The sequence below is a fragment of the Eleutherodactylus coqui genome, chromosome 6, assembly GCF_035609145.1.
Source record: "Eleutherodactylus coqui strain aEleCoq1 chromosome 6, aEleCoq1.hap1, whole genome shotgun sequence".
NCBI lineage: Eukaryota > Metazoa > Chordata > Amphibia > Anura > Eleutherodactylidae > Eleutherodactylus > Eleutherodactylus coqui.
In genome coordinates, this window is record NC_089842.1 from 124,361,839 (window position 1) to 124,381,713 (window position 19,875).

Genomic DNA, 19,875 nt, shown 5'->3' on the forward strand with positions numbered 1-19,875 from the left:
GCACACTGACATCAGTGTGCAGCCGGGATCCTGCTCCCCTGAGTCCCCTGCTCTTCAGTTCCGCAGGAGAGAACTCAGGGAGGAAGCGTGCCGGGCTACACACTGACGTCAGTGTGCACCCGGGCTCAGCACAAGCAGAGGGGGAGCGGCACTGACAGCAAGGAGGAGGCAAGTATATGGTTTGGGCGGGGGGACTATTATTACTGAAGAGGGGTGGTTATTATTACTGAGGGGGGCTTATTATTACTACTTAAGGGGGCTTATTACTGAGGGGGCCTTATTACTATTATTGAGGGGGGGTTATTATTACTGAGGGGGGCTTCTTATTACTACTGAAGGGGGCTTATTACTGAGGGGGGCCTTATTACTATTACTACGGGGGGGGCTTATTACTATTACTGAGGGGGGGCTTATTACTATTACTGAGAGGGGCCTTATTACTATTAGTGAGGGGGGGCTTATTACTATTACTGAGGGGGGGGGGGTTATTATTACTGAGGGGGGCTTATTATTACTACTGAAGGGGGCTTATTGCTGAGGGGGGCCTTATTACTATTACTACGGGGGGGGGCTTATTACTATTACTGAGGGGGGCTTATTATTATTACTGAGGGGGGCTTATTATTATTACTGAGGGAGGGGTTAATATTGTTACTGAGGGAGGGTTAATATTGTTACTGAGGGGGTATTACTACTGAGGGGGTTAATATTACTAATTGGGCCACTGTGGGGATCGTTATGATTACTGGGGCCACTATCAGGGTCACTATTACGGCTCATTCACACGGATTTGCGTGGCACATTCACTTCAATAGCCTATTGTGGTGCGTGGTGCGCAACAAAATATGTCATGCGGTGTGAAAATATACATCATGTAAACGAACTCATTGAAATCAATGGCTTCTATTCACTGCATATTATGTACGCAAATACGCTTGTATGAACAGGCCCTTACTATACAGTCTTAGGCCCCCTGTCCACAGGCGGAAATTCCGCAGCGGGATTTCCCGCAGAATTTCCGCCCGTGGAAGCTGCCATAGGATTGCGTTAGAAAACGCAATCCTATGCAGACGGCCGCGGTTTGTCCATGCAAAATCTCGTGAGGAAAACAAACCACGGCATACTCTATTACTGTGCGGGGCTCGCAGAGGCCCGCACAGATATGTCACTCCCCAGCTGCCGGCTCTGGTCTGCGTATGCGCCGGCTGGCCGGCAGCCGGCACATCACGGAGCTGGGGCCGTGGGAGCACATGAGTGTCGCGCTGGTCCCAGCAGGGGCTCGGGTCGGGATCTGACCCGGCCGTCTGCAGGCGGCCTTACAATCGGCCCTTTGAAGGTCATTCAGCCACTATGTAGCTATAATAGAAGTGGTTGTGGTGCAGTGGTACTATTGTAATAATGCCACTGGGACTTATACATCCAAGCAACATGCTATTTCCATGTAATCAGCCAGCACTGACCAATCACAGAGCAGCGCATAGTGTAGTTAGAAAATATACGTAAATAGCAACCTTGGCAGCACAAAAAACACCCAGAACGGGCAGAATGGATGGACGGACAGCTGAAAAGATTATTTCCAGGTAATATATCCCCTCTATCCTCCAATTCACTGAGAGAAGTTTAGGTTGCCTCAACATTGTTAATTCCTCCCTTCCCGCAGGATCAGGGGTGATCTCTCCCGTTTCCTTACATACTTATAGTCCTGCTGTATCCTTACCATTATAGATGGAGAGGTGATAGGAAGTTAATACTTTTCAAGCTATGCTTTGACTGTATAGGAATTATGATGTCTTTCACTGTTGTGACTCTTCTTTTGAAAGACAAAGGAATGTAAGTATGTACCGTTAAACAAGATGAGGGTAAAGGAATGGTGCTAGGTGGCTGCAGTTACATCATCACGTAACTTCACTCTTTTGTTAATAGTCTCTAGTAGATACGGGCAGCAATTCAACTAGTACAATGGAAAGTAACCTTAAACCTACATTTTAAACAAAAAAAACTGGCTTTTGCTGGGGAGAACATTTGTCTACTAAAGTGTAGAACAACAGCAGTATTATCTAAGGAACAGTTCCTATACGGGTGAGGCGTGTAGACAGAGGTGCCTTATCGTCCATTCCTTCACCCTGAGAATTGTTGCTCAGCAATACGGACACCCGAGGAAAAAGTAAGTTTATGCTGCATGAGGTTTATTGTATCTTATTGTATCGCTTTCTCTCTATATTGTTTTGTTGTCTCCACTAATACATTATAATTGCTTATATTGCTTTGTTTAAGGCTGGTTTCACACAGCAAAGGAACTTGCCCGAGATTAGTGAGTTGCAAGACTCACAGATCTTGCGTGAATATGAACCCCATTCTTTTAGATTGAGTCCTATACATGAGTGAAGTAGTGCGGGGGAAAAATCATGACATGCCCTATGTTTTCACATAGTTTTCAATGGGATAGTAAAATACATCGCAATACGCACGCAAATATAAGGTTTCCATTGAAAACAATGGGAAACACTTACCGATCCTCCGACATGAAAGTCACGCCGGAGGACCGCTAGTTTACAGAAGTGATGGGAGACATTTTTTGCCGGTGTGTAGGTAGCCTAATGGACTTACTTTTATCAACTCAAATCATAAAGTATCTTTTGTGAAACCTAACTTGGATGGATTTAAAGAGGCATCTATAGGTCATTAAAGTGAAGGGTTCCCTCAGGGCTCTTTTACACAGAACAATTATTCAAAAAAAATCATTGGAACATGAAGTTTTGAACGATATTTGTTCAGTGTAAACACAGCCAACAATTGAATAATGAATGAAAATTTGTTTGCTTATCATTCGTTGTTCATTTTATGCAGACTTAAAAATAATCGTTCGCTTATTCCCAACTCATTGTATGTGAACAGCCATCGTTCAGTACAGTAAATGTGAACAACTTAAGGATCGAAATGTAAAAGACTTATCTGTCTGTATAAAGTGCTGTATGAGCGAACTTTGTCATGATTCGCTCATTAGCTCATGCAAACAATATCTCACCCCGTGTAAAAGGAGACTTACTGCTCCCTGCACTGTGGATATTGTGCTCAATAAAAGACATGAGCGGCACAACTATCGGTGTGTTATTCCATTAGTGCCACAGTTATCTGAGTCACAATTAGAGCTTAAACAGACCAGCGTATGTCTCGCTCCTACGCAATTTTTTTGTGCAGTGAACGAGTGTATTTTGCGTGCGTGCCTGCACAAATAGTGAGGGTACTTGTGCAGGCACCACTCTTTCACACAGGCAGGGAAATCACCCCACTCTGATTTAAATGGCCAATTAGCCTAACGTAGTGTCAGTGATCTTGGGTATGCACAGCCGTGAATAGCCATTACCGCATACCTGTACATGCGGAGGTGCATGTTTGCACACCTCTCATAGACCTCTACGGGGCTTCTAAGTGTGCAAACATACAACCTATAGCAGGTCCTATGTTTTTGCACCCAAAATAAAGGCAGCAGCAAAAAAAAGTGATACTGAGCCCATTGAAATCAATAGGTTCTATTAGGTGCATTTTGTGGGTGGGACTTTCCTACGTGCAAAAACTCACTTATCTGTTATGCCCTTATAGACACACAGAGTACATTTTATTAGTAAGCAATGTAGAAAACCAGGTGATTTCAAAGGGCTCACTTACTTTTTCTTGCAATTGTGTATATGGTATATAATTACAGATGTAGCGATTGCTAACATAACTGGTGCTTTGCATTACCTTGATTTACAGCATTATAATACATGGTAGTTATCATAATGTGTTAAATGTCAAGTTAACGTTTGTTGCTTCTGCATATATACACAGCTGGTGTGTTATATATATATTTGTATATGGTGATATGGACATTGCTGGTATAATCTGGGCATCTTCTGGTACAGTATATAGTTATACATGTGCAGCTGGTGTAAGCCGTACATCTTCTATGTATGTGGTGATATAACTCTTCCCAGTATATCTCGGACGTCTTGTAGTATATACTTTTTAAAACTTTATATCCTTTGTTATAGGAGAACCAGAGGCACAAAATGAGGATCCTGCTTTTCCTGTGTGTGGGAGCATCTCTTGTGCACTTGGGGGTCCAAGATTACTCCTTTATGACAGTTACAATCCCCAAAAATATGCCACCAAAGAATCCCAATGACTATTCGCTTCTAGCTGTTGGAGTTAATTTAGATAAACTTAACTCTGTATATGAAAATTTGGAGGAAACTGACAGCACACCTCCTCCTGCTGATGCAGTCACCATATTCCTATCTACTCTTAAGAGTCCAGCTAATGAAAAAACAATTGTGATATCTACGGATTTTAACAATCCCACAGATGCAAAAACCAAACTCAACAATTACGTAACTCAACATACAAGTGGAAAAATCAAAAATTTCTTCAGTGACTTTGAACAAACTACAGAAGCTGTTATCTTAAGTTGTGCAGGTAGGTCTGATCATGACCAGCTAAATCCACAGGTCATGTACGCTGAGTCTATGTCTATTGATGCTGTTGTTTATGAGTAATTTATTCACTTTTACTTCTTTTTAGATAAGTGGAAAATTCCTGTCAGTGGAGGTAACTCATACATGGTTCAGCTGACAGGAGAGTACAATACAATGACCAATAAGGAAATCGGATTCACTATGATAGAAATTCCAAAAAACCAGTTTATGACTTTACTGTACATTATACCAGATGAGGGAAAGTTAGCATCAGTACGAGCAGCGGCCAATAAAATGAACCTGGCACTGTGGAAAAACTCAATGACCCGACAGTAAGAAATTTGTTTTACAATCAATCTTTCATTTTATATATTTCCAATACTGCTCCTTATATATAAGAACACTTTACCTACTAGAATACCATCTCCTATATACAAGACTATATCTACTATAATGCTGCCCCCTATGTACAAGAATATAACTACTATAATACTGCCTCCTATGTACAAGAATATAACTACTATAATACTGCCCCTATGTACAAGAATATAACTACTATAATACTGCCCCCTATGTACAAGAATATAACTACTATAATACTGCCCCCTATGTACAAGAATATAACTACTATAATACTGTCTACTATATACAAGAATATAACTACTATAATACATCTCCTATGTACAAGAATGTTACTACTATAATACTGCCCCCTATGTACAAGAATATAACTACTATAATACTGCCCCTTATGTTCAACAATATAACGACTATAATACTGTTCCCTATGAACAAGAATGTAACTAATATAATACTGTCCTCCAAAGCACAAGAATATAAATACTATAAGGCCTCAGAAAGACGGGCGTTTTATGTGCACATGTTACTTGTATTTGCAATCCGCATCTATATACAACCAATGCTTTTCAATGGCAGCAGTCGCATGTCCGATTTTTACATGCGCATAAAATTCGCACCGACAAAAGACAGAACATATGGGTGGCAATGGATGTGGTCATATGTTTTTTTTATGTGCACCATGCAATCTTTTTAAAGTGCAAATAAATGCATGTAAAAACGCCCGTCTGACAGAGCCCTTATACCGTACTCTATGTAAAGGAATTTAAATACTATAATACTGTCTCCTATGTACAAGAATATAACTACTATAATACTGCTCCTATGTACAAGAATATAACTATGATAATACTGCCTCCTATGTACAAGAATATAACTACTATAATACTGCCCCTATGTACAATAATATAACTATTATAATACTGCCCCTATGTACAAGAATATAACTACTATAATACTGCCTCCTATGTGCAAGAATATAACTACTATAATACTGCCCCTGTGTACAATAATATAACTATTATAATACTGCCCCTATGTACAAGAATATAACTACTATAATACTGCCTCCTATGTGCAAGAATATAACTACTATAATACTGCCCCTATGTACAATAATATAACTATTATAATACTGCCCCCATGTACAAGAATATAACTACTATAATACTGTCATCTATGTACAAGAATATAACTACTATAATACTGCCCCCATGTACAAGAATATAACTACTATAATACTGCCCCCATGTACAAGAATATAACTACTATAATATTTCCCCCAATGTGCAAGAATATAACTACTATAATACTGCCCCCCATGTATAAGAATATAACTAGTATGATATTGCCCCTATGTAAAAGAATATAACTACTATGATACTACCCCCTATGTACTACTATAATACTGTCTTCTATTTATAAGAACATAACTACTATAATACTGCACCGCATGTACAAGAATATAACTACTATGATACTGCCCCCTATGTACAAAACTATAGCTAATATCATACTGCCCCCTATATATAAGAATATAACTACTATAATACTGTCTTCTATGTACAAGAATATAACTTCTATAGTACTGCCTCCTATATACAAGAATAGGACTACTATAATACCGCCCCCATGTACAAGAATAAAACTACTATAATAATGTCTTCTATTTACAAGAATATAACTACTATAAAACTGCTCCTATATACAAGAATATAACTACTGTAATAATGCCTTCTATGTACAAGAATATAACTACTATAATACTGCTTTCTATATACAAGACTATAACTACTATAATACTGCCTCCTATATACAAGAATATAACTACTGTAATACTGCCTCCTATGTAGAAGAATATAACTACTGTAATAATGCCTTCTATGTACAAGAATATAACTACTATAATACTGCTTTCTATATACAAGACTATAACTACTATAATACTGCCCCCTATGCAGAAGAATATAACTATCATAATACTGCCTCCTATGTACAAGAATATAACTACTATAATACTTCCCCCTATGTACAAGAATATAACTACTATAATACTGCTCCCTATGTACAAGAATATAACTACTATAATACTGCCCCCTATGTACAAGAATATAACTACTATAATACCGCCCCCTATGTACAAGAATATAACTACTATAATACTGCCTCCTATGTACAAGAATAGAACTACTATAATACTGCCCCCTATGTACAAGAATATAACTACTATGTTACTACACTGTGTCATGGATTTGTTAATGCAAAACTTACAGTTTTATTCCTCTCTGATTTGTGTAGGGTGGTGAACCTGACAGTTTTCAGGGCTACTCTGTATGTCTGCGGAACAATGATTGCTGATGTTACTGAAGTTGATGATCATCAGCTCATTAAATATAAGGTGACATTTTAGCATTTGTACCATGTTTCATTACCTCTTGAATGCATGTGATGGGGAAATGTAATTGGCAAAGTGGGAAAAGAGACTTTTATGTGTACAGCAGTGGAAAATCTGCTGAAGCTATATACACCAAGCGTTATTAACATGGTAGCAGGCACTATTGCTGTTACTATGGGGCCCCAGCTCTACCAAGAGGTGAACCAAAATGAGTGATCACTGGGAATGATGGGGAGTGAATGGAGCAGTATTAAGCCCCATCTGACAGCTCTCTATATCTCAGTTTCCTGGCCCTATATGAGCATGGCTTGGAAGGAGTGAATTATTGGGGTTATTTCAAGTTTCACTATAGGTTTACAGAGGATATCACCTTTAAGATCATGATTTATGGCATTATTTCTTTTATAATTAGTGATGCTGACATTGTTATCTTCTGTTCCGCAGCAATCATCAAAAATATCAGTTACATATCCATAAAGTGTGAACTACTGAGGGAAAAGCTGATCAAACTCATCAACCAATCACATGCTTGGAACTAGTTCTGCATAGAAGTGTATCCATGATTTGAAAACCTTCCTTTTTAAGAAAAATTTTCCTCCACAAGATATTAAAGCTGCAGATGCAAACACTGGTGGCCTGTCTCCTGTCTTATATCTTCACTGCTGTAGCCCAGGCCACAGCGCAGCGTATTTGGGCATTAATGAGGTTTGGGGGTGGTTATAATCAGGGTGTTGCACGTGTGTCTGCACATTGTTCTGTAATTTTTGCGCTCGTATGCTACACCCTTTCCGTGCAATTGAATGGTCATTAAAGACCAACAAGGGTGCCTTTACATTGGCGGAGAAAGTCGAGCGAGATTTGTGCGTTGTGAGACGCAAAAACATGAAATCCATTCTTTTGAATGGATTCATTCACATTAGCGATGTTTTCCTGCATGGCAACAGCATTGAAATCAATGGGAGGATTCCGCTATCCTCTGCCATGGCTGTGCCAGCCGCAACAGGAATTCCCCTCATCCCCACAGTGATGCGAGGCTATTTTCACATGAAAATACCTTGCATCCACATGTATCGCCCTCGGCTGTGTAAAAGAGCCCTAAGGGTCATCTGTCTTCTTTTTTCAGCTTTTTGCACAGTGTTACCCCCATTCCCTCACGTTTTTTCGAACCTGTCATAGACTTATATGGCAGTTTCTCTCTGCAAAACGCAGAAAGATAGATTAAGACTAGAGATGAACGATCATGCTCGTCCAAGCTTGATGCTCATTCGAGCATTAGCATACTTAAAAATACTCGTTACTCGAGTGAGTACCACGGGGTGTTCGAGAAAATTTTACCTTCTCCTCCCCACATGTTTAGCGGCTTTTTTAGCCAATGAACATGCAGGGAAGGCTTTGGTATCTCCTGATGTGACATGCCAACCCTGTGCATGTCTATAACAGTGATTTGTTGGCCGACACAGGTGACCTAGGATCATAAAAACTCAGGTCTCCTGATGCTTGCCTAACACGGAGGCTGGATTAGCTGAGGGACAGAGCTGCTGTGAATGAGGGAGAGCGTTAGTGTAGGTTAGAAGGAACGTTTAGGACTACAACCCCACTTTTGTGCATCATCGGTGTGGCTGCCTGGGACCAGTAGTGCGCACAAAGCATTCAGAAGCATCCCGGCTGTATACTGCATACTATTACCAGTTCTATACAGTATACTGCTACTGGTGTACACAAGCTATATAGGAACTAACAAAACTCTCATTTTTAATTTTTTTATTTGTTTTTGGCTTAAAGCATACGTAAAATATGCTTAGTGTGTGTCCTCTCGATCCGAACTATATAACAAGACTGTACACATTTTACAGTGTCTAGTTTTGGCTTAAAGCATACATAAAATACCCTTAGGGTGTGTCCTGTCGATTCACACTTTATGTCAAGACTATACACATTTTACACTGTCTATTTTTTGTTTGAAGCATATGTAAAATACCCTTAGTGTGTGTCCTCTCCATCAGCACTATAAAACAAGACTGTACACATTTTACACTGTCTATTTTTGGCTTAAAGCATACACAAAATACCTCGCAGTTTGTAGCATTTTGACTCAGTGCATTCTACAACATGATCAACACTAGGGGTAAGGGTAGAGGACGTGGGCGTCCGAATGAGGGTGTGGGCAGAGGCCGAGGTCCTGGGCGGGGTTAAACAGTGCCTGCTGCTGAGGGAGAAGTTGAACGCTCCCTAGCTTTATCTCACAGTTAGCAGGTCCGCCTGGTACACCATTATTAAAACCACAACAGTGCGATCAGGTGATGATGTGGATAGCGGATAATGCGTCCAGTAATTTATCCACCACCCAGTCTTCCATGCAGTCCACTCATGCTAGCCAAGGGACTGGATTTGTGAATCCTCACACTGATCCTCTTTCCTCCCAGCCTGGTCACTCCAGGAAAAAGAGAGATTCAGAACAGGCATACTCACAGGGACTGTTCTCAGGTCGCAAACAATGGTCCATGAGCCCCCTGAGGAGTTTGTCGTGACCGATGCCCAAAATTTGGACCTTTCACGGTCTTAGGGTGACGAGGGTGGGGACTTCCAAGTAGTGTCTCAAGAGGTATTTGTTGATGATGATGAGAGACAGGTGTCTATCAGTGAGGTTGTTGTTAGGGCAGTAAGTCTGAGGGAGGAGCAGACTAAGGATTCAGAGGAAGAGCTGGTGAATGATGAGATGACTGACCGGACCTGGGTTGGTAAGCCTACTAAAGACAGCACTTCAGAGGGGGAGGCAAGTGCAGCACCAGAACAGGTTGGAAGAGGCAGTGGGATGGCCAGAGGGAGAAGCAGGGCCAGAGCAAGTAATCCCGAACTGTTCCCCACAGCACTTCCTCGCGGTAAGCTCCCGTATAGAGGGCTAGGTGTTCGAAGGTCTGGAAGTTTTTTAATGAGAGTGTGGATGACCGACGAACAGTGGTGTGCAACCTGTGCCACACCAAGATAAGCAGAGGAGCCACCACTACGTGCCTTATCACCACCAGCATGACAAGGCATATGATAGCTAAACACCCAATGAGGTGGAATGAAGGCCATTCACGGCCTGCGGGTCACACCACTGCCTCTTCCCCTGTGTCACATGCTGACACTGAGATAAAATCCCCCTCCCAGGACGCAGGCACGAGCGTCTCCCGCCTTGCACCCACCCCTTCACCTGCATAGTCCTCCACTGCCTCCACCAATGTGTCCCAGTGCAGTGTTCAGCTGTCCATAACACAAACATTAGAGTGCAAGCGCAAATATGCAGCCACCCACCTGCATGCAGAATTGCTAAACATACATATCTCCAAACTGCTGAGCCTGGAGATGCTGCCATATAGGCTGGTAGAAACTGAGACTTTCCGCAACCTCGTGGTGGCGGCCGTCCCTTGTTACTTGGTCCCCAGTCACAACTATTTTTCCCACTCTGCCGTCCCCTCCCCACACCAACACATGTCACGGAATATCAATGCGGTTACTGGGAAGGCCCACTTAACCACCGACACATGGACAAGTGCTGGCGGACAGGGACACTACATCTTCCTGACAGCACATTGGGTTAACCTGGTGGAGGCTGGGACTGAGTCTGACCCTGGGTCCGCTCACGTGCTATCCACCCCAAGGATTGCGAGGCCTACCTCGGTCATGGTTTCTCCGGCTTATTATGCCACCTCCTCCAACCTTCCCCCCTCCTTCTCCTCCTCCACCTCTCAATTACCATCTGTGAACATGTCGCCTTCAGTCAGTAGCTCGAGGTGCTGCAGCCCTGCCATGGGGAAAGCGTCAACAAGCCATGCTGAAACTCCTGAGCTTAGGTGACAAGAGGCACACCGCCCAAGAGCTGTTACAGGGTTTCACGAAGCAGACAGAACTGTGGCTTTCGCCACTGAACCTCCAACCAGGCATGGTCGTGTGTGACAATGGGCGTAACCTGGTGGCGGCTCTGCAGCTTGGCAGACTAATACACATTCCTGTCTCGTGTTCAATCTGCTGGTTCAGTGCTTTCTTAAAAACTACCCCAAATTGTCTGAGCTGCTCAGAAAGGTGCGTCCCGTGTGGGCACATTTCAGAAAGTGCACCACAGATACTGACACCCTCAGAACACTGCAACATTGTTGCCAGTTCACTGACTGTTGTGCGACGTGCCCAAGCACTGGAATTCAACTTTGCACATGTTGGCCAGGGTTTAGGAACAACGTAGAGCCATTGTTAAATACCAACTGCCCGTCAGAGTGGTAGTCAGCCTCCGCACTTCTTCACAGAGGAGTGGGCATGAATGTCTGACATCTGTCAAGTGTTAGAAAACTTTGAGGAGTCAACAGAAATGGTGAGCGGCGATGTGGCCATTATCAGCGTAACCATTCCGCTGCTTTGCCTGCTGAGAAGGTCACTGCTAAGCATTAAGGCCAACGCATTGCGGATAGAACAGGAGATGGGGGGGGGCAAAACGTCACTTGATAGCCAGACCACACTCAGGTCTGTTTCTCAGCGCGTATTGGAGGAGGAGGAGGAGGAGGGAGAAGAGACTGCTGCCCACACTGCAGAGGGTACCCGTGCTACTTCCTTCACATCTGTTCAGTGTGTATGGGCTGAAGAGCAGGAGGAGGAGGAGAAGACTGAGAGTCATCCTCCTAGTGAGGACAGCAATGTGTTGCGTACTGTGACTCTGGCACACATGGCTGACTTCATGTTAATCTGCCTTTCCCGTGACCCTTGCGTTACACGTATTATGGCCAACACGGATTACTGGGTGTTCACCCTTCTCGACCTTCTCGGTATAAGAAGAACCTTTCCACTCTCAATCCCAAAGAGAAAAGGAGTACGAGAGTGATGCAATACCACAAGGCCCTGGTGGAAAAGCTGATACTAAACTTCCCATCTGACAACACTAGCAGTAGAGGATGTACTTCAGTGGGTCAACTAGCGGGGGAGATGAGGGGAACAGGCAGCATGTCCAGCACAGGCAGGGGAACACTCTCCAAGGCCTTTGCCAGTTTTATGGGACCCCAGCCAGACTGTGTCACCACTCCCCAGTCTAGGTTGAGTGGGAGGGAACAGTGTAAAAAGATGGTGAGGGAGTACATAGCCGACTGAACCAACGTCCTCTGTGATCCCTATGCTCCATACAACTATTGGGTGTCAAAGCTGGACATGTGGCACGAACTTCGCTATACGCCTTGGAGGTGCAGGCCTGCCCTGCTGCTAGCATGTTATCAGAGAGGGTGTTTAATGCTTCTTCCAGCGGACCTTCCAGGAAGGTGATTTCGCCCCGACAGGCGATGAGCAAGGGGCCAACCACCCCTTGTCTGCTCCGTGCTTTAAGGTCCCTCACAGACCAGCACCCAGTCTAAATAGACCTCAGGCCCCACAGGCCTCCATGTACCTAAGCCCCACTGGCTTCAAGGACCCTGAGTTTGTGAGGGAGGGGAAATTTAAACTGTGTAGCCGCACCCTTGCAGGTGCAGGTTAACTAAACCAAACACAGTGACTATGCTCAGAGGCCCCCTACAGGCCACTCTGGCTACTGCACTGTCACATCTTGGTACACAACTTTTTCAGGGGTTCGCCTATACTCTTGGTAAACAAATGTTTTAGGGGTTCGCCATCTTTCCCTGGGGCACTGGTTAACAAGCCCCTCGGGGAGAGGCAGGGGCTGGGACAGGCGATAGCTTGCCTGTCGGTGGACCGCCACCTGGATCCCATTAAGCAAGTACGAGCTGTTGCTCAAAAAATCTTTCTGGTTTTTACCTGCACTCTTGGTAAACAAATCTTTCAAGGGTGCACCTATACACTTGGTTAAAAAAATCCTTTTAGGGGTTCACCTATACTCTTGGGAAAACAAATATATTTTTAGTGGTTCACCTATACTCTTGGTAAACAAATGTTTCAGGGTTTCACCTACACTCTTAAAGGGGTTGTCCCGCGACAGCAAGTGGGGTTATACACTTCTGTATTGCCATATTAATGCACTTTGTAATAAACATCGTGCATTAAATATGAGCCATACAGAAGTTATACACTTACCTCCTCCGGTGCTGGCATCCCCGTCTCCATGGCGCCGACTAAAGCTGCCTTCTCCTTCCATTAGACGCGCTTGCGCTGTCCGGTCTTCTGCTCTGTTGAATGGGGCCGCTCCGGCATGCTCGCGACGCACATGTCTTCTGCGCATGCGCAGACCAGCTCTCCGGCGCGAGCACGCCGGAGCAGCCCCATTCAACAGAGCAGAAGACCGGACAGCGCAAGCACGTCTAATGGAAGGAGAAGGCAGCTTTAGTCGGTGCCAAGGAGACGGGGACGCCAGTGTAAGATGGTGAAACAGTCCTCCTGCTGGGAATGTCCGTTTCTGTTGTAACTGTCATTTTCTTTTTTTGACCACAAGAGGTCACTGTGCTCTGGACTGGGACAGAGAAAAAAGAAGTGCATCATGACCATAGAGAGGAGCAGAGGAAAGCGGTTAGATGCGTGTGAGCGAGATGAGATGAGCTGGTGAGGACTGCAGCTAGCGAGACAGACACTGCGATCCACCGGAAAAAGGACCCCAACGAGGACCGGAGCTTCCGTGAGGGGAGCTGCATTAGTGACTGTTCCAGAGTTTGTCAGACTACCATCTTAACGGAGAAGATGGTCATTACAGACCGGGCTCAGAAGTAGCGGCGTCAGTGAGTTCATATGGTTCTTGGATGAAATCCTATTCCTGCGTTCCGGACAAAGTCTAAAGGTACCCACCAGACCCGGGTCAGCCAGAGAACTAAGGCCTCTGGTGTAACCGTGCACGCACCGCCAATCTGACTGAGACTAATAACAAGGCCGGCAGTTAGCTAGTTTAGTTAGGCATACTGATGGCCACCGGCCGCACTGCTGGGGACTGAGCTGTCCGACATAGTCCTAACACACAGAGAACTCTATACTCGTAGAGCTGTCTATGGATATCTACAAGTCACACGTTACGCAACTGTACTTTGCCTTGACTTGTGAGCTATATATATATTGTTATATCTGTTGAGTGGTGTTGTGTAAGGGGAGAATACGGGTGTGTTGATAAGATTGTAAGCTCTTGTGCTGTGCAGCCGGTGCTTCCCTAGCATCCTCACTGATTGTTCCTACTTCCAGGGTGATAGAAGGTAATAGCGGCTGGTTAGAGACGGCCTGCGGCTAGGCAAAAGCTTGGAGGATATTGAAGGCGCACATTATAGAGCACAGCGCTGCATGGCACAAGAGTCTCAGCTTCCCCGCTGAGTGTATGTAACTTTCTGGGGGAGTTCGGGTTGGTTAAGGGTTCTGCCAAATTAAGTAAAATCTCATTGCTACGGATTGGTTTTGAGTCGCGTCTTTTGTTCAGGACTTCGCTGTATTCTGGAAAGCCCACCCCGGAGGAGGTAAGTGTATAACTTCTGTATGGCTCATATTTAATGCACGATGTATATTACAAAGTGCATTAATATGGCCATACAGAAGTGTATAACCCCACTTGCTGCCACGGGACAACCCCTTTAATAAACAAATCTTTCAGGGGTTCACCTGCACTCTGGGTAAAAAAATATTTTGTTTTAGAATGGGTTGTTGAATTGTGGAGAAGTGGAGAAGTACTGGCATCTGAGTCCCCTTTATGCCCACATTTGTGGCTCATGTACTTTTGTGACGGAGGTGGCATGGGATTGGAATTATGATGATACGTTAATTATTTTAGCAATTCTCATCAGCATTGTGGGCTATCACCCACAATTTCAAAGAGGGTCACTGCCAGGCCCTGCCACCCATCTGCAGTGTGTGTCTCCTGTTCCTCCTAATCCAATACGCACTTATAAATAGACATGAGGCTGGTGTGGCTATCAAGCGACTGTGTGGCATGAGGACAGCTGAACGCTGTGCTGGGAAAAATTTTAGTATGCTGTAGCCTACTGAGTAGGCGAAGGGGTGCGCCTTACCCTGTCTGGGATTGGACAGCAATGCCACCATGTTACACAGGAGAAGAGGCAGTGGTGTCACCCGCAGGCAGTGATTGGCCTTCGTTCCACCTAGTGTGGTGCTTAGCTAAGATGTGCCAGCACGTGTGCCTTTCTGATTATGGTCTGGCCCAAGTAAATTGTTAGGGGGTGACCACCAGGCTCTTGCCCCCAATTTGGCTTAATAGTGCGACCTGGGAGCCTTAGATGCATCCATGCATGCTGCCCCAGCCGTTCCCTATCCATTTCTGTGGTGTTTCCATCACTTTCTGATGTTTTCAGGTGAATCACACACCCTCCCCTATGCAGAGCTTGGGTCACCTTGCAAAATGCTCAAGTCTCGCATTGACTTCAATGGGGTTCGTTACTCGAAATGAGCTCTCCAGCATTACAAAAAGTTTGGCTCAAGTAACGAGCACCCAAGCATTTTTGTGCTCGCTCATCTCTAATTAGGACTTATTTTTTTGCTTGTGCACGAAATGTGTGCACAAACCATGCTTATGGGAACGAACCCATTGAAATCAATGGGTTCTATTCTCTGTGTTAAGTGCGGACAGATTTTGCATGCACAAACATGCCCGTGTGAAGCCACCCTCAGTTATGTGTTGAAAGAGCTAGTCTTCTCCTCTAGGTCACAATGAGTTTTTTTTTAAGAAGAAGCATTCTATTGAATTTTGCATATCATGTGACATATAATATCGCAACATAGCAATAAAGAAATAGACCTACAATACTGTGTAAATGTTTAAAGCCCCATTTACATAGGACAACTGTCGGGCAAACGACAGTGCTGCTGCACAGGAGCTAGTATCGCTGGCTTGCAGTGGGGAGGCTGCAGGAGATTTCTCTCCTCGCTCCCGCCCCCCTCCCTCTCCACTCACTTAATACAGCACCTGTTCAGTACTGAACGGCTGCTATTTACACTGATCGTTCAGTACTGAACGGCCGCGTTTAAAGTGAATGCAGAGGGGTGGGGAGGAGTGAGGAGCGAAATCTCCAGCTGCCCCGCTGCGAGCCAGCAATACTAGCTCCTGTGCAACAGCACGGACGTGAGTACATGCGGGAACGAGTGTCAGGCATCGTTTGTAAATGGGGCTTTAGGTAGGTGGAAAAAATGGTAAGAATTGTAGTCAAGAATAGGAGGCATCTGATTGGCTCCAAATTTATTTTGCAGCAGGACAGCAACCCCAATGATACAGCCAATGTCATTAATAACTATCTCCAGGGCTTAAACACATGGGAGTGTTTTAGTCCCGTTATGTGTCGGTGAGAATCACCGCCACCTAAAGGGGACAAAACAAAACCATTGATTTAAATGGTTTTGCTTTCTAGCGTGATATTACCGGTACTACGTGCAAGAAAAGATAGAGCAGGACCTATCTTCCTGCTTTTTTTTTCAAGCTTGTGCATAATAGTATGTAGTTTGCAACGTTAAAAAAAGAGAGATTTTTACCTTGTTCATGAGCAACTGCGCTCCATAGCAGAGAGCGTAGTTGCGTATACGCCTGTGTAAAGAAGAACAAGGAGTCCCCAGCTAGTTTTAGAGAATGTATGGCCCAGGCAAAATTAGAAATGGGGCCCCAAATGCTGAAATACTGCATTACCCTAGTTTCAGAAGAGTGTTTTGTAACACGTCCATAATATGGATCCATATTATAGATGTGGTACAGATCACATTATATGTGTATGTCATCACTATTTAATCAGTATTTGCCTTCATGTGTTTTATTTTCTACTGGAGAAATACTGATTCGCATTTGCCAATAGAAGAGAATAGCAATATGGTGGCAAGTACAGGAAAAATAGATCATACTGCGTTTATAAAAAAAACAGTTCATGCGGCCTTGTGAATAGCTATAGATTCATATTATTTCCATATTACAGTCTGCAAAACATGAACCAAATATAGAGCTATAATATGAAAGTAGCCTCAACAACACAGTCACATGACCCGGGGATGCTATATTCACCTCTGGCGTGCCCTAATCCCTTGCTACATTCCACCTTCCCCAATAATAGACTGACACCAATTCATTCGTTGGATATTTTGGCCACAGTAGGCATTTTATTTAACAAAATAACATTACAAATGAACTCTTTTAAATATGGAGAGGACACCCTTGGAAACACAACCAAAAAAGGGGTCTTGTTCTTTTCACATAGAAGCAAACCTTGCCTCCAACCGATCAAAGACACTACACGCGCCACTTGCCCTGCTGGGATGCTAGAATATTAAAAATCATCCTGGGCACCCCGAATCTCATCCCTGGCCTTACACAATGCACCAGAGTCAACCATGATGAACCAACAGGGTGGGAAGTCTTAACGGTGACATCACAGCTAGCACAACTTATGCCCTAAGTCTCCGCAGCCCCCCACAAAAGCAATGCCCTCTTTATCCCCTCTTTTATTGCTTGTGTCCACATATCAGTCCCCACTTTGTTCAAATGTACCCCATCCCTTAACCGAAAACTACCTCCCCCCCTTTCAAGTTAACATGCTGAACTCTCCCCCCGATTTCACGCAACAAATGCTGATGTATGTCTATTTATTTTTATCCTAGACTTGTTAATTTTTTCAAAAGACCTGACCTTCCTCCACGATATTCTGGGAAGCATATCTGACCACACTATCACCATCCCAGGGAATAACCTGTGCAACCTATGCACATCTCTTGTAGGGCGACCACCCAAATGATTGCCCCTAGCATGTAAAACCAAAATGTCTGAAGCCCTGTACATCTCTGCAAAGTTTGTTACCTCTAGAAAGACCCTTTTCCACATCATGCCTCTGAATCCAATCCAGCGAATAATTGTGTCCTATCGTGAGATGCCTAACTGACTGCTTTCCAGTTAAATCTTTGCTCGCTCAGCCGCCCAGAAGACAAACGAGTGTCCAAGAATCCATACTAATGGATCTTGACCTGTTAAAACAACACCATGAAACCAAATGCTACCACATAGTTTACCCAATGTTCCTCAATTCTACTGCCCCTCCTAATAAACCATCTCAATCCAAACCATTGAACCACCCATCGGCCGCACATATAACTGATAACGATTTGATTTCCACCGCCCGATTTTTTTGCACCACCGCATGACTCAAACCCCACTCAGCGGCCTCCGTTGACGTCCCAATCCTAAAAAATGGGAAGAGTAACCAGCATTTTCCAGACCCCAAACTCCCAAAACTTTATTAAGCACCGCCCTGAATCGAAATCTGCATAGAAATAACCCATCCGCATGATGCAATAATGGACAAAAATTACCTGGTAACCCCGAAATAAAATTCCTAAGACAACTCACTGGACACATCTCCGCCCCTGGCACCCTTTCTAAAATGATCCTCTTCCCCCTTGCACACTGATACATTTTTGACAGTTTTAACCAAATTTACACCCGATCTTCCATTAGTCACGTCTGATCCCAGTAATAACCCCCCTACTTTTGTACCGGGGGACATTAATTCACTAATCTGGAAAGCCCAAAAAGGCCAACTGAAATAAAACCACTTCCAACCCATTAGGATAAACCTTCTCGAACACTCTAGCCAGCTGCCCCAAACGAAATTGGCCTCCTCTTGTCCTTCAACCTCTGACCTTTTCTAAAACCCTTCACAGCCTGCCTAACCACAAAATTCTTTGTCACATCCCGTATTCCCCACAGTTTCAAACGCCAATGCTGCCATTACGTGATCAACCTTTGCCACACACCAATTCCCCCCTGACACTTCCCCGAACAGCCACAACAATGCAATAAATCTATCACTGGAGGAGAATGCGCAGTCACCAAATTAATAGTCCCTGTTGTCACAGTAAAACATCACTTTCTTGTTCCTAAACCAAACACCCCACATCACCACTGCCACCAAATTCGAAAACAGCTCCAACAACAACAATTTTTTCACCAACCCTGCTTCCTCCCACTCGGTGCGCCAGGCTGCCACACACCACTTGACGAAGGTGACATCAGCAGGAGTCGGCGAGCAGAGAGCCGTGGAGCAGGAGAACGCCAGAGCGGTACCAGAGCCGCAAGAAGACCAGACGGCCGCTGGAAGGATACATCCAGCGGCTGAAAAAGAGAGAAGAAGATAAACAAGTCAGCAGAGCGGCACGGCAGGAGGTCAAATAGCGTGGCCACCGGGGAAGAGGTCCTGCAGAGGACATCATCGGAGCTGCAGAAGAGCTGATAAGTATATTCTCTGTGTGTCTGTGGGTCTAAGTGTGTGTCTTAGTGTGTGTGTCTGTGGGTCTAAGTGTGTGTCTTAGTGTGTGTGTCTGTGGGTCTAAGTGTGTGTCTTAGTGTGTGTGTCTGTGGGTCTAAGTGTGTGCCTTAGTGTGTGTGTCTGTGACTAAGTGAAGAGGTGTAAGAGTGTGTAAGTGTACAAAAACAGTGTAAGTGTCTGTGTGTGGGGTGTAAGTGAAGTATAATTGGGTGATCGAACGAGAGCAACTAGTAAGTGTGTGAGCATCTTAAAAGTGAGCGGTTGCGTACGAGCGGAGGTGTGTGAGCGGTTGCATACGAGCAGAGGTGTGTGAGCAGTTGCATGCGAGCAGAGGTGTGTGAGTAGTTGCATATGAACAGAAGGTGTGTGAGCGGTTGCGCATGGACGGAGGTGTGAGAGTAATCACGCATGGGTGGAGGTGTGGGAGCAGTCACCCACGGGCGGAGGTGTGTGAGCGGTCGCGCATGGGCAGAGGTGTAAGAGC

General features: G+C 44.4%; 1 protein-coding gene across 2 annotated transcripts in view; it reads left to right on the forward strand.

Moving 5' to 3' along the window:
• The first annotated feature begins 1,948 nt into the window (after positions 1-1,948).
• Positions 1,949-19,875, forward strand: part of LOC136632549 (serine protease inhibitor A3L-like) — a 48,895-nt gene continuing 30,968 nt past the window's right edge. The window contains exons 1-5 of one of the 2 annotated variants that reach the window (XM_066607502.1): positions 1,956-2,164; positions 4,032-4,455; positions 4,561-4,786; positions 7,110-7,209; positions 7,651-7,837. In XM_066607502.1, the coding sequence (XP_066463599.1) occupies positions 4,050-4,455; positions 4,561-4,786; positions 7,110-7,209; positions 7,651-7,683 (765 nt within the window). In that variant the 5' untranslated portion in view covers positions 1,956-2,164; positions 4,032-4,049 and the 3' untranslated portion in view covers positions 7,684-7,837. Of the gene's footprint in view, positions 2,165-4,031; positions 4,456-4,560; positions 4,787-7,109; positions 7,210-7,650; positions 7,838-19,875 lie in introns of those variants that run through there. The other variant, XM_066607504.1, reaches the window with a different exon arrangement.